Below are 16,168 nucleotides of genomic sequence, written 5' to 3'. Positions count from 1 at the left end.
CTAGTTCAGATGTAACATTGAGAAGATTTCAACTCATAGCACTCCAGGAAGAGAGTGCTGACAATATACTATGTTCCCAATATGTTTTTCCATAGATCCTATCAAGAAAAAGATCCCTGGCATTGGGATTGCCAAAGAGGTGGAGAATGTGATAAAGCTATTAAATATTATAGGATTTTGCTTCACAATGGTTTCCATTCTCCTCATCCAGCCTTCTCATTGTGAAAGTGTTTCGTGTGCCTTTGCTTCCAATGAAAACAACTGCAAAGTATGAATCATATATACCATTTCCATTCCCTGCTCTCCAAACAGGCCTTAAGTGGATATAAGTGAGCCTCATAAACAACCAAGTATTGGTAAGAAGCATGTAATTGGACACTGCATGTAATTTGACAACTGCATGAAGGGCATTCCAGTCCTTTTTCAAGTGTCATATTGTTGTTTAGAGAAATCTTATCTATTTATTTTAATGTGGCTTAATAGTTATTAAAGATATTATCCCAATTCAGAGGTGGCATTCAGCAGGTTCTGACAGTTCTGGAGAATCTATAGTGGAAATTTTGAGTAGTTCGAGAAACTGGTAAATACCACCTCTGACTGGCCCCACCCCCATCTATTCTCTGCCTCCTAAGTCCTAGCTGACTGGGGATTTTGCAGTAACCTTCCCCTAGAGTAGGATGGGAATGGAGATTTTATAGTATCTTTCCCCTGCCACACTATCAAGCCATGCCCATAGAACTGGTAATCATTTTTTTTAAATCCCACACTGTCCCAATTGTTTAATATAGGTCAATATCTTACACTTTTGGTTATAGAATTTCTTTGCCCCAGAGTCATTGCTTCACATCCAGCTATTATTAGAAATTAGGCAGCTGTTTTGTATGAATCAGAACCACAGAATCATCCATCCCCATCATAGCTACTACTGGCAGGAGCTGTCCAGGATTTTGGATTATAGCTTCAGCTGGAAATCACACTCAGAATCTTCCACCACTGATAAGGCACCAGACTACATTATTGTAGGTGTATCTACAGTTTATAAAAGAAGCAGCCCTGTCAGTAGGTGTCTCTTTGAAGACCTGTGCAGTCCAACATTAATTTAACGAGAAATAATAGAGGGGATGGACAGATTCAGAGTTAATCGAATCTATCAACCATTTGCATCTGACTGTCACATCTCTGGCATTAATTTATTCTCCTGCTAAGTGGGAGATTCAGATGATGACAAGATATCATCTTTGAAATCACAATTCCTCATTCCAGGATCTTACACATAAATAACAATCTATTCAATGTGATGGGAGCCAGCAATTGCAGGAATGGCTCAGAGGGAACCAGTTTAAAAGTAAGCCCCAAATTGCTCATAAAACAGGATGGAAACATCTGGAATGTTGAAAGAATATTGTGGGAGCTTATATGAAATGATTGCCCTAGAGCCATTCACAAATGATTTTCAATCAGAAGCCTATGTATCAGAAAATAAGTTTGCTCCTGTCGTCCCAGCTTACCTTCCAAATTACTTCCTAGCTCCATCCCCATTTTCCTCTTTTCTTGACAGATGAGAGTATTTCTAAATTGAATACAGGAACTTTCCATTTTTTTTCAAAAAATACAATAAATATAAATTCCAAATGCAACTCAAACTTTCTTGCTTTGCCATATGTAAGCTTTTTCATTTATGTTTTAAAATACTTCTTGAAAAAGTTATATGGGGCATAGGGACTGTGCGGGTACCACAATGCCTACAGATATAATGGTGCTCATGAATGTCATATTGGGGATTTAACATAAGAAGAGGTGGAGCAGTTTGGTTTACATGCTGCTCCAATCTCTTATAACTATGAAAAATGGAGGGATCCAAGAAGTATACATTTGTCTGATTGTTTTTCAACTTCTATACTGCCACAGTTCAAAGTTTCACAGGACTTGCATAAGATTATCAAATAAAACAAAAACCAAAATAAAAATAAAAGTATAATATAAATCTGTATAATATAAATAATGGGATATGAATTTGATAAATATTTCAAAACCTGAAGAAATACCAGCAAAACATCTCGGCACCAAAGTCTGCTAGAAGGCTTTTTAATGGTGTCCTTAAACACCGGTATTATCTCTGTTTTGCTTTATGCATTGATATCACTTACTCTTGTCTTTAAGCCTTGTTGTACACTGTCCAGATCAGGGGTCTCCAACTTCGGCAACTTTAAGATTTGTGGATTTCCAACACCCAGAATTCCTCAGCCAGCAAAGCTGGGTGAGAAACTCTGGGAATTGAAGTCCACAAGTCTTAAAAGTTGTCAAGGTTGGAGACCCCAGGTCCAGATGACTGGCACAATTCACCAAGAAGGAACGAGAGGCGAGGAGAAACTTACCATTGTGCAAGGATACTCTCCCATCATTAAGGAAATTTTCCTCATTCAGATGCTACCAACTGCATCATAGCTTCATGACAAGTTTTGATATGGATTAATGTTCCTTTAGAGGTGAATACTGGGTGTAAAATGAATTTTTATTTTTGTTTTTATGTAGTTCATTATTTTTATGGATTTTAACTTGCCTTTTGGGATAATTTATCCTTTCACGATAATTCACAAGTCATCAGACTAAACTGCTTTGCGCCCTTGTTACTCAGAGGAAACAATTGAATAAATATCAGCAAATGTGAATCAGAAATCTGTAGGCTGGCTCATAACTTATCAAGTTGACTTACATTCGCTTTTTACCAGCCGTGAAAGAAAATTTGGTGCGCTAGGATCACACCAAATCTTTTGTTTGAAAGCTTGAGATATAATATACATATTATAAGGCTATCAGAGGAATTTCAATGTATATAGGATTTGGTCCCGGTCAAATTAAGGTCCAAGAAGATTTTTGCTGTCTTTGTCAGATACAGTATATCTTCTCTTTTGGAATGCAATTTTTCCTAATACCCAGAATAATTTCCAGGTTAGTCAAGTAGACTATACAGAATTAAATATACGAAGAACATGTTATGTAAAATGAGATGTAAATCCATCATGTTTGTTAGAATGGACAAATTATATCTGTGTTAAAGCACACCATGACTAGCCAGCACCTCCAGCAACTGATCACTTTACAAATATGTCAAATTTAACCTCCCTTTACACTCTATCTGGTACATATTACTGACAGTAACAGTTAGTAACCAGTAAGAAACACTACTTCAGTCTGAGCACATAGGAAGGAGAGGGAGCATAAAACAAAAATCCATATGGAATCTAAGTAACTAATAGATGTGTAATAATCAAGATCATTGGTGGCTTACTTTTAGGTAGTAGTTGCATGTCAACACCCCATTTAGTCATTCATGTTATGACAAGTGTTATTTTATTCATTGGTTCATTCTAAGAGTATTTATAAGAATGATTCAACACACACACACACATTCCTTCCAAAATCATGTTGGCTGGGAACTCTAGAACACGTAGTTTTGATCTATGGGGTATATCAGTTTGCAAAAAGCTGATGTGCAGGACTTTCTTCTGATCTTGATAGCCATACAATATTTTTTTCAGGAAATAATCACATACTGGTCCTGACAATCCACGGTATGAGCAACAACTGTCAAATTTTTGTCCCATAAACCTATATTATTGTTTAGTATGATACATGGACAGGTCAATATTTCTTTTTTTTAAAGTTTTTAATTAGATAAACATTAAAAACATTGGACATGGTGCAACATTTCTGGCATTAACATTTCCATATAGTTTTGGGATCTTACAATAATATTTTATATCCATTACATAGGTGTGTGTAGTCAGTCAGATTATCTGTCCTGACAGGTCAATATTTTTTATTCCAAAGACTCTTAGCTGATTACTCCTTTGAACTTTATTTATATGGTGGTAGTGAATAACTTCTACCTAGAATAACATGGCTGCAGTATTATACAAACTAAACACATAAGATTTTAGGTCACAGATTTTTACTGCACTGGACCATGCACTGAGCATACTCACAAGATAGAAAAGTTACAAACTGCTCAATTAAATATTTATTTCAATCATTGTTGTGCATTATTTATTAAATAGTGCTCCAAATCTTTTGGTTCCTTATGCCCTTCCTTATTCTCCTTCTTAAATATTTTGGCTGAAAACAACTGTGGGGAAATGTTCCCTCCACTACCTCATGATGAAAAAGACTTTTATAATCTTCCCAGCACTTGACTTTTCCTTCTGTTGGATTGATTGTATTTATGATAAATATATCAGAACAGACTGTTACAAGCATCTTTGCCATCTTCCTCTGCTGCATGAAACTGCGGATAAATGTTAAGACAGCAAATAAACTGGAGCTTTTGTAGAAAGATTAGCAGTTGGCTTGAATGATCAGACACTTGGATCTAAAACCTAACACAATAAATAAAGGAAAGAGTTTATTCAGCCAAAAGATATGTATAAATTATTCCCTGGTCAGTCCTAATTTTACCAGAAAATAATATTCTAAATAGATGAGATGAGCAGAAGTGGAACTTGATAGTTGGCTGCAAGGTACCATCATATTTTCTGTTTTAGCTCCAATTTGGTTTAATGGTGGAGTGAACCCTAACCCTTTGTCATTTGTAAAACCACGGTTTATTAGTCAAATGAATCATATGCTAAAACTGACCATTGATCTTTCTAGCTCAGTATCATCTGTGCTGAAGATGCTCCAGACTGAATTCTGAAGCTTATTTTCTCCATTCCTGTGTCCATGTATGCATGTTTTAATCAAATATATGTTTGAAGCTTCTACTTTTCACTAATTTTGCTTCTTTGCAGAAAAGGGAGACCAAATGAAATAATTTCAGGTCAAATTCAGAATATACTTCTTCTAACCAGCCTAAGAACCCAATGTCTTACTCTGGTCCAACAATTTACATGTGCTTTTGAAACAGTGCCCATGATGAATTTGTATACTAACAAACAGTTACCTTTTTGATTCTAAGAAATACGTATTGTTTCCCCTTTTGTTATCTGAAGCAAAAGAATGTGCACGTAATCAGAATAACTGACTAACAACACAATAACACAATTGGAAGGAACCTTGGAGGGCATCTGGTCCAATCTCCAGACTCTATATCATTTCAGATAAGTGGTTGTTCTTAAGAACTTCCAGTGATGGAGTGCCCACAATTTCTGAAGGCAAACTCTTCCATTAATTATTCTAACTGCCAGGAAAGTTCTCCTTATTTCTAGGTTGGTTCTCTCCTTGATTAGTTTCCATCCATTGCTTCTTGTTCTGCCTTCAGGTGCTTTGGAAAATAGGTTGATCCCCTCTTCTTTGTAGCAGCCTCTTAGATATTGGAACACTGCTATCCTCTCACCTCTGGTCCTTTTTTTCATTAAACTAGAGAGACCCAAATCTTGCAATCCTTCTTCATATGTTTTAGCCTCCAGTCCCCTAATCATCTTTTTTTTGCCCTCTTTGTAGATTCTGAAATCATTGCACAGTATTATAAAGCAAATGTATAAACTACTGAGCTAAAGCCTTTGTGCACTGCATAAATGAAAGCATCTCGAGGAGATTTCTATTTCCATCAAAGTTAAGAGAAGAGGTTATGGACTACTTGGAGTAATTTACAATGGTGAATTCCTTTTGATAACAAACAAGGGAAAGATCTCCAAATCAGGGCAGGGCTACTAGTCTGGATTTACAACAGTCTTAAATGATTAGACAAATATTTTTTGCTACCATCTCATAGTCATCCAGATTGTTTGCAGTCCTCCATTGGTTGTCCTAAATTTTGAGGGGAATGCTTTGTGCCTTAAAGCATCTGACATTCAAAAAGTATTTGATTTAAACGTCAACAATATTGACTATGTTAGAGGGCAAAGATCCAGGGATACAGAGTCCTTCACTAGCAAACCCATTCATTTGGCAAACTTATACTGTTTCATCTGAACCCAGAAAATTACATGATTTTTGCTAACCCATGATGTTAGCCCCACATATGTCCTGTGCTCATCAATGCCAACTGTCTCCAGAGCCACCCGAGTGGTAAATAAAAGTGCTACAAAATGTGAAACATGCTTGGGGGGGGGATGCCCAGATGTGTGCATGTATGTTTCTGTGTGTGAGAAAGACAGACAGGCAGACAGAGACACAGAGAGAAATATTATTTCCCACTTTTCTGTGTTAAAGCCAAGGGGTAGAATTAGAAGAGGGGGGGGGGATCCCGTTTATCCGCTTCTGCTCAAGTCCCGAAGGCTCGCAGAATCTGCGGTTTAGAGATGTATAAATGTTTTTCCTCCGCCTCCACACTTTTCCCTCCGCCTCTCCCTCTTTCGCAGCTTGGGAGGTTTCGATCTCCTGCCTGCGCTCGCTTTTCTTTTTCTCCGCCGCCACACATGGCTTGAAGTCCCTGAGCCAGAATATTATTATTATTATTATTCCCCTTTTTGAACGGACGCTGCCGCCGCCGCTATTGCCGTGCAACACTTGGAAAAGAGGCTCCTGCCGGGCACCGGAATCTCCCTCGATCTTTTTTGCAGAATGTTTGAAGCTCTTCTCCTCCCTCCTTCTCCTCGTCCCAACCCCCCTTACCAATTGGCGATCGAAAAATGATTAATCGGGTTCGGGGGTGGGTTTTTTTTTTCTTTTCTTTTTTTCGGCCTGCAGGAAAGGGGCGGGAATCCGGCGCGACGAGGCGCGGCTTAGAGCAAAGCGAGGCGCGTGAATGGGCGCTTGGAGTGAGCGCCGCGCGTCCCGCTTTCCAGTAAACATTAACCTGAAGCTGCGTGCGTGTTCCTCAGCCCCGACTCTCTCTCGCTCTCTCTCTCTCTCTCTAGCCAAACTTGCGGCCGCGTCACGTCAGGGAGAAACGTCCCAGGATGCAGCTTAGAAACCTCAGGAGTTACCATCGCCGCCCTTTAAAAACTTGAGCCCACCGGGGGAGAGGGGGGAGGGCGAGGCGAGGGGGCCTCTGGATCTGCTTTCAAGCGCCTACCTTTCACCTGCGCCCTCCCTCCTTCCTTCCCCGCCTCCCCTTTCGGGTTCGCGTAAGTGAAGTCTGGAGCCGGGGCGCTCTTGAGCCACCTCGCGGGTGACGGGTGGCTCTGGCTCTGGTTCAACACCCCCCCCCCTTCCCATCCTCTCCGTCCAGCTCTTCTCCCTTCCCTTCTTTTCCCTTCTCGGTAAGCAGTTCCTCCCGCCCTCCTTCCCCGCGTGCTCTCCCCCTCTTCCCTTTCTTTCTTATCCTCTCTCCTTTCGAGGGTCAGTTTTGGTTTGGGGGTGGGAGGGAGGGAGGGAAGGCTGAAGTGCGTTGAAAGCTTCCCCGCTTTTGCAGCCGCGGTATTTTTAACCATCCCCGCACGTCTGCCCGATCCTTCATGGCTGGGAGCGAATGGGACTGGTTTCAGCGGGAGGAGCTGATCGGACAGATTAGCGACATCAGAGTCCAAAATCTCCAAGGTAAAAATAAATAAATATATGTCCCTCTGTGTGTATACATATATTCCCCCTTCCTCCTCGTGTGTGTATGTTTGCATGCATGTCTGCGCGCGCATACGTCTGTGCCCAGGAGTGGGCTGCCAGATGGATTCGATTTAGAGACTTAAAAAAAAAAACTAGGATCCCTTCCTTTCCCTGCCCCCCACTCCAGCCCCCCGTCTTGTCCTTAATTCCGCCTGTGCATTTGAGCGCTGCTTCCTTTTCTCGTGCTACTTTGATCTGCTGTGCTTGGAAGTAGAAAAAGAAAAAAAAAAGTCACGGTATTGCATTTAATGGGGTAGAGAGGATTCAGGATCAAATAGTTGCCGCTGGAGCTGCGGCGGGAGGTCGGGGAATACCGCTGGAGGCCCAAAAAGTTTATTGGGAGGGCACTTAATTTGTGTCGTATCGAATCTGTCTTTTTTAAAAAAAAGGTTGTAACGTTTAGATTAATCGGTAGCTGGTGAAATTTCTGTGAAATGCATCATAGCAGCTGAAGCTCAAATCATGTGTTGAGTTCAGATGAAATTGTTAAGAAATAAATCATAGTTCACTAGTGAAATTAACCATTGGCCAATTTTGAGTGGCCATCTAAGCCCAGCTGATTGCTGGGACTCCTGCCAAGCAATCTGGATTGGAGAAACTTTGTAAGATGCCATTCTATTATGAAATCAGGTTTTGCAAGTGCACATTCTTTTCTCCAGTTTTCTTTTCTCCTTGCTTCTTTCTAAAATGTCATAAATGGATTTTAAAAATGAAAAAAAGAACATGCCAGGCTACATGTTTCCAGCAAGGAAAAATGTAGGCAAAATTATGATATGTTGTTGCTAACATATGTAACTTTTTCCTCTGTATCATGCTTCTGAAAAAAGCAATTTCATCTTCTCTTGGGACATATGAAAAAGTCCATTCAAGTGTATCTGCTACCATCTAAAGCCAATAAAAGTTTCTGTACTATCTATCTCCAGAAAGCACTCGTGGTTAAAAGCATAGTTTTTCAAGAGATAACATCAGATGAAATAACAGGCAATATTACAATGAAGGCTTTTCAGAGAAGTTTTTGGGAGATGACTAATTTGAAGGAACTGCTAAAAACAGAACCTTACAGTTCGCCTTGTAGAAATGCAGTTTCTGGGAGCTAAAATTTCTGGAGCTATTTTATAATATAAAGACAAATATTCATGCCTCTTGACCCTACATTGTGGGTCTGATGCTTTCTGGAATACCTACATTGTGGGTCAATATTTTTAAATGTAAGGAGAGAGGTTGAACATAGATTGAACACAGTATGATCAGTGATGCCTAACCCTTCCATAGGTTGGCCTTGATTCCCCTAGCCATATTTTACTAAGGGGCTTTGTTAAGGATGGAAATGTCCAAAGTCCTATGTTAATGATTCAACATTTGCAGTGAAACACAGAATAACATTGGCTCACTTAAATCAATTGTTTTTATATGAAAAAATGTTGTGCCTTGTGTCAGATGAAGAAAGGACCTGTCGGTCTTTTACAATCCACAATATATTGAATATATTGCATTCTTCAATCCCCACAATTCCAGACCACCATTTAGATCAGGGGTGTCAACTCAATTTCAATGAGGGCCGCACCAGGGTTGTGTTTGACCTCGGGGGGCCAGGCGAACGTCACCTGTGTCAGGGGCACCTGTGGTGGCCGGATCACTCTGCCAGTGAAAACGGGCTCCTGAGCTCCATTTTTTGCTGCGACAGCCTCCTGCAACCCTCTGCCAGCAAAAACAGAATTGGGAAGTCTGCCTGAGGCCCTCCCACACTCCATTTTCCCTTGCAGAGGCACTGTGGGCTGGTCCTTCACTGTTTCCAGGGCAGCCTGTGGGCCAGATCTAAGCACCCCCAGGCCTTGAGTTTGACACCCCTGATCTAGACCTTGTAAGTCATGTAAAGCCTGCAGTATGATTTGCTTTATAGAATATCTTTTATTTTTCAGTCCTCAGAACACTTTCACCTGAATGAGTCTGAATGATTGAGATCATCACAAAGCAACACTTTATATACATTTCTGAATGAAAATATAGGAAGAACCATTCTTCAAGAAAGAGTTTGCATTTTTCAAGTAAAAAGTGGCGTTCAGTCCTTAACGTTCCCAGACAGGGCTAGAAATGTGAACAATGAATAGAAGACTCCTGTCTAAAAGAAGGAACTAGTGGAACTGCAGTAAACACAGTGATGCCAAAATGACAACAGATGAATGATACATCTGGGGTCAGGATAATCACTCCTAGCAAGCAAAGCAAGAATATATTAATAGCACTTGTGGGATATGCCATCACATGTGTCTGCATTTTCCCTCTTCCATGCTTCCCCCCCACACCCATGTCTTTAAAGATTATTTTGAGCGAAGAGACCAGTAGTCATAAAACAATGGGCCTCTTGTCCTTGTCATATGTTCATAGAAACTAGAAAGAACCATTTGCTAACAGAAGATACTTACACATCATCTCAAGAGAATTCTAGTGTCTGCTGCTTTGACCTAGACATATTGCATTGGTTAATTTGATCTAGGGGTGTCAAACTCAAGGCTTCTGCCAGAGAAAACGAACTCCCAATCTCCGTTTTCAGATGGGACGGCCTTCTGCAACCTTCTGCCCACATGTGGCCCTCCTGTGCTCCATTTTCACTGGCAGTGGGTTGCAGGAGGCCGTCCCAGCCGAAAACAGAGACTGGGAGCCTGTTTTTGCTAACAGAGCATTAGGCGCCCCTGACACGAGTGACGTCAAGCTGGCCACACCCAGCCTGCCCCCCCCCAAGGTCAAACACAACCCTGATGCAGCCCTCAATGAAATTGAGTTTGACACTCCTGATCTAGATGCTACCACTCTTAAAAACACCCTCTGTTCTAATTGTCTAGAAGGACTATTCCAGTAAGGGATTTTGAGAATTTTTCTTATAGGTTTTGTAAACATCTGTCTCCTTCATGGTATTTTTTTCATATTGGAGCATATTCTGAAGCAAAAGTGAAGCAAGTGAAAAGCCGGTGATCTCTGCAGAATATCTTGACTCCACTTGAAAGTATCAATAAAACAAATGTTTAGTTAATTAATTAATTAATTAATTAATTAATTAATTCATTCATTCATTCATTCATTCATTCATTCATTCATTCATTCATTCATTCATTATGGCAAGACTAAAATGAACCCCAAATGCATTTTATACAGTCATAAGAAAACTTAATTGCTTCATCTGATATCTCCTTTATTCCATGGAATATTTTAGAAAGAATTAGCATAAATGCCTTTAGATTTAATATTCCTTATTAATTTAGCTACAAGAATCAAAGGAAGAACTTTATAAGTCATATTGAACTGTTGAAAAAAGGTGTGTGTGTATATCTATCTATCTGTCTGTCTGTCTGTCTGTCTGTCTGTCTATATCATATATATACATAATGTTGATGAACTTATGACACAGATTTCAGCTAGAAATGTAAACACTTGAATATGCACTCTAATGAATTTAGTGGTATTTAGTGTTTTTTCCCAAGTGACCAAGTGATTTTCAGATAGGATATCTTTAACAGACCTCAGTTGACTATTTATTGACTTAACTCCATTTATATTTGGATATTCTAACCATCGTGATTGCTGAGAGCCATTTGGCTCTGCCTGGACTCACACCCTAATCAACTGCGCAATCTATCTTTTCTTTCTTTTCTCTACCTCCTCTCTTCTTACTTTGTATGGGATATGCTAGGGGTATGTATGTAACTGAACGAATGATCCCACTTTTATTGCCATTATTGTTGTATTTCTGTGTTTTTTAACTATTACGTGGGGACTGTTTGGGGGAGTGTTTGAGTATGTATGATTCGGAGGGCCTGCCGGGAGTGGCGGGGGCGATGGGGGTGGTTGAGGGGACCAGAGACGCAGGAGAGGGTCGGGGTATTGCGGTCGTAACAGGGAGGGGCAGATACGGCGGGGACTTTAGGGCAGGCCATTACCGGGGAAGGAGGGTTCGCTACATTGCAGAGATCCCTCCTTCCGGCCCTAGGAGTCCCACTCCAAGACCAGATGGCGTGAGTAGTCAGGACCCTGGTCTCAGGCTGTTGTCGCTAAATGCCAGGTCTGTTGTTCATAAAGCTCCTCTCGTCCGGGACTTAATTTTAGACGAGAGGGCAGACCTGGCATGTATTACTGAAACCTGGCTGGGCCCAGAGGGAGGAGTCCCCCTTGTAGAGCTGTGCCCAGAAGGATTTCAGGTGCTGCATCAGCCGAGAGCCCAGGGAAGGGGTGGGGGTGTGGCCGCCGTTATCCGGGAGTCGTTAGTTCCTCGTAGGGTCCCTGCTCCGGAGATTGTCGGGTGTGAGTCTCTGCTGTTAAAGTTGGACCTCAAGGGTCAAGTGGGTCTGCTGCTAACGTACCTGCCTCCCAACAGCGTTGCAGCAGCCCTCCCCTCGCTCCTCGAGTCGGTAGCCGAGCTGGCAGTTGAGTTCCCTAGGTTGATGGTCCTGGGGGACTTCAATTTGCCGTCGCTCGGTGAAAACTCTGATGGGGCGCAGGAGTTCATGGCCTCCATGACAGCCATGGGCTTGACCCAAGTAATTCGAGGCCCAACCCATTCAGCGGGACACATGCTTGACCTTGTATTTCTCTCGGAGCAGTGGATTTGTGATCTTGGTCTGAGGGGGAGCGACATCATACCCCTGTCGTGGTCAGACCACTGCCTACTGAGGCTCGACTTCCGGAGGCCAAACCCCCACTGTAGGGAGGAGGAACCGTCCAGGTGGTTCCGCCCCAGGCGCCTTATGGAGCCGTTAAGGTTCCAGACAGAGCTTGGGGTTATTCCTGACACTCTCGCCCACAGTCCGGTGGAGACTCTGGCTGCTGCGTGGCACTCGGCAGCGTCGGAGGCCCTCGACCGGATTGCGCCACTGCGGCTCCTCCGAGGCAGCGGATCCCGGAGACCCCCTTGGTTTACCGAGGAACTCCGGGAGATGAAGCGCCGGAGGAGATGCCTAGAGCACCGTTGGAGGTCCGATAAGTCCGAATCGAACCGGGCAATGGTAACCACCTGCACCAGGGAATACACCAGGGCACTTAGGGCAGCAAAAAGATCACACATAGCCACCCTGGTTGCATCCGCTGAGTCCCGTCCAGCCGCCCTGTTTAGGATAACCCGCTCCCTATTGAACAAAAGGGAGGCGGGGGAACCCTTGCAGGGCAGAGCTGAAGAGTATGCCCAATTCCTAGCGGACAAAATTGCTCGGTTTCGGTCGGACTTGGACTCCATCCCCGCAGCTCCAGCCGAGACACAGGGGGACCAAATAGAACAGCTCTGGGTTGAGTTTCAGGATGTTACCCCCGGGGATGTGGACAAGGCCATGAGAGCTGTAAGTACCTCCACCTGTGTTCTGGATCCGTGTCCCTCATGGCTGGTCACGAACTGCAGTGAGGTGACACGAGGCTGGATCCAGGCGGTTGTGACCGCCTCCCTTCGGGAGGGGAACTTCCCCGTCGCACTGAAAGCGGCGGTGGTGAGACCCCTCCTGAAGAAACCATCCTTGGATCCAGCTGTCCTTAATAGCTATCGCCCTGTCTCCAACCTTCCCTTCCTGGGGAAGGTTGTTGAGAAGGTGGTGGCCTTCCAGCTCCAACGGTCCTTGGAGGAAGCAAACTACCTAGACCCCTTCCAGTCAGGCTTCAGACCCGGCTACAGCACAGAAACCGCTTTGGTCGCATTGATGGATGATCTCTGGAGAGCCAGAGATGAAGGACATCCCTCCATCCTGGTCCTCCTTGACCTCTCAGCGGCTTTCGATACCGTCGACCATGGTATCCTTCTGCGACGACTGCGGGAGGTGGGAGTGGGAGGCACCGTGCTACGGTGGTTCTCCTCCTACCTCTCGGACAGGTCGCAGTCGGTGTTAGTGGGGGGGCAGAGATCGTCCCCTAGGCCCCTACATTATGGGGTGCCTCAGGGTTCGGTCTTATCCCCCCTACTATTCAACATCTACATGAAACCGCTGGGAGAGATCATCCGCAGGCACGGGATTAGATACCATCAATATGCGGACGATACTCAATTGTATCTGTCCGCCCCGTGCCAACTCAATGAAGCGGTGGATGTGATGAGCCGGGGTCTTGAGGCCGTTATGGACTGGATGAGGGTTAACAAGCTTGTGCTCAACCCAGAAAAGACCGAGTGGCTGTTGTGTTTTCCTCCCAAAGATTTGGTAAATATTCCATCACTCAGGCTGGGGGGTCAAATTTTACACCCCTCAGAGAGGGTTCGCAACTTGGGAGTCCTCCTGGATCCGCAGCTGTCATTTGACCACCACCTAACGGCTGTGACCAGGGGGGCATTCGCCCAGGTTCGCCTGGTGCGCCAGTTGCGACCCTACCTGAATCGGGAGGCTCTCACAACAGTCACTCGGGCCCTTGTGATCTCCAGGCTGGAATACTGCAATGTGCTCTACATGGGGCTGCCCTTGAAGAGCATCCGGCGACTTCAGCTAGTGCAGAACGCAGCCGCGCGAGTGATTGCGGGTGCACCTCGGTTCACCCGCATAACACCTATCCTCCGCGAGCTGCGCTGGCTACCTGTCGATCTCCGGATGCGCTTCAAGGTGCTACTAATCACCCACAAAGCCCTACATGGCAGTGGATCTGGATACTTGAGAGACCGCCTTCTGCCAATTACATCCCTGCGACCAATAAGATCTCATAGATTAGGCCTCCTCCGTATTCCATCGGCCAGCCAGTGTCGGCTGGCAACCACAAGGAGGAGGGCCTTCTCAGCAGTAGCCCCGGCCCTTTGGAACGAGCTCCCTGTAGAGATTCGTACCCTCTCCACCGTCCAAGCCTTCCGCACAGCCCTGAAGAACTGGCTCGCCCGTCAGGCCTGGGGATAAGGATAGTTACCCCTCCCGAATGATGAATGTATGTTGCTTACCATTTTAGTATATGTCTCTATTTTGTTGTCTGTATCCCCCCCTTCCTAGTTTTATGTGAGCCGCCCTGAGTCCCCTCAGGGAAAAGGGCGGCCTACAAATTCTAATAAAACTACAAACTACAAACTTGTGTATCAAATGGTTTACTAGCATTGGCTGAAATAAAGGATAAAAGGGAGAACTGATGGCCCCTTTAGACTCTATCAAATAGATTATTTTTCTTTTATTCCACTTTTCCCCTTTGCAGGAAAGCATCCAAAGCACCTGCAGGATCTAACAGAATTAAAATAATAATCTAGGCAAGACAACAGTAGTAAAAACAGCATAAAAATACAATTCACAAAGCTAATTTATAAATAATCCATAAGAATTTAAAAGGCATCAAGAGTTTAAAACTTGCTAAAAGAGAAAGGTCATTCAGTATTGGCAAAATACCAGTAAATATTTAGGGTAAATGATTCTTTCATGATGGTTAATGGTTTCGGATAACTGCAAAAAGAAGAAAGAAAGAAAGAAAGAAAGAAAGAAAGAAAGAAAGAAAGAAAGAAAGAAAGAAAGAAAGAAAGAAAGAAAGCTCTTATGAATCAGACTGTATTTAACAATAAAACATATTTTGCATCCTCTGAAGTTTTCTTCAGTATTGGAAACAAAATTAAGTGGTGCCAAAATCAATGGTGGACCTTTCTGATGTTATACTTAATATACTTACAATAGTTAAAAACTAAAGCTATGCAGCGCTTTGGATTTGAATTTGATGTCTGTCTGCTGCTCTTTAAAATAAGCACATTCTTTTTGGGACTGTGGTTATTCTGCAATTAGCATCAATTTGGGAGAATACACAACTGCTTTGAAGTATTGTGAGCAGGTGCTCCATAGCACTGCACAAACCAAGACTGATTTGAAGACATAGAACAAGAAAGCAGGGAGGGAGTTTTCCCACAAATAAATAAATTGTTTCTACTCATTTGTGCAATGTGGTCCAGCCTAACTCTCCTTATTCCTTTCACAGGGCTTTTGCATTAGATAACCCTCACAAGTAAAATAATTATGGTACCCAAAATATTAAAAATCATAGTAATTCTGAGAGTCCATAGTTTGCTCAGAACTGCTGCTCCTGGAATTCAATACCAAGAAACTTGAAACTTCCACACTTACACAGTAAGAGCCAACAAGTGATCTAAGAATCACTTGAATTGGTTGCTCAATTACTTGTTTAGAAATATGCCCAATAGAAATATCCAACAAGACAATCTTTTTTTTTTTGTGGCAAGGCTGCAGTCATAAAAAGGGCTGAAAAAAATGCCAAAGTGAAAATCTAGATTTCAACGGTTTATCTAATCAGAATTTGGCCAATGGTCTGATGAAACACATTGTATTTGATGTTCCTCTGAGGCATTAGCATTGGCAAAATCAGAACCCGCCAGGTTTACTGCAATAAAGCAAAGCACAGATATCAGCTGCCCCATAGAGAAATAATTGGCTTATCAAAGTTCTTCTCAAAAAGAAGTGTTTCATTGAGTACTTAATTGTAAAAGATAATAGACAGCATCTCAATATTCATTGAAATCTAGATCAGCGTGTGCTTGAATCCCGCCTTTGAATTTTACCAAGTCATAACCATAGTTATGGCTAAGTACAATATGTGAATCCTTCTGTTGTAATTTATTAAGGATGGTAGTTAAAGCGAACAATGACTTGATGGGATATGCAAACCCAAAACTCGTGAGATATTGCCACTAAAAGATTAGATCAGAATTATAGAGTGACTTTGGATCAATCATTATCATTTATTACAATTGCATTAA

General features: G+C 42.7%; 1 protein-coding gene across 1 annotated transcript in view; it reads left to right on the top strand.

The window, feature by feature from the left end:
• Nucleotides 1–6,641: 6,641 nt before the first annotated feature.
• The window catches only part of CLMN (calmin), an 80,727-nt gene continuing 71,200 nt past the window's right edge, over nucleotides 6,642–16,168 (top strand). The window contains exon 1 of the mRNA XM_087726041.1: nucleotides 6,642–7,419. Coding sequence (XP_087582167.1) covers nucleotides 7,338–7,419 — 82 coding nt within the window. The 5' untranslated portion in view covers nucleotides 6,642–7,337. The remainder of the gene's footprint in view (nucleotides 7,420–16,168) is intronic.

The sequence above is a fragment of the Thamnophis sirtalis genome, unplaced genomic scaffold (genome assembly GCF_051295495.1).
Source record: "Thamnophis sirtalis isolate CommonGarterSnake01/CBP01778 unplaced genomic scaffold, rThaSir2_p1.2 scaffold_1, whole genome shotgun sequence".
Taxonomy (NCBI): Eukaryota; Metazoa; Chordata; class Lepidosauria; order Squamata; family Natricidae; genus Thamnophis; species Thamnophis sirtalis.
Note: the sequence above shows the minus strand (reverse complement) of the source record. Positions and strands in the feature narration are given on the sequence as shown.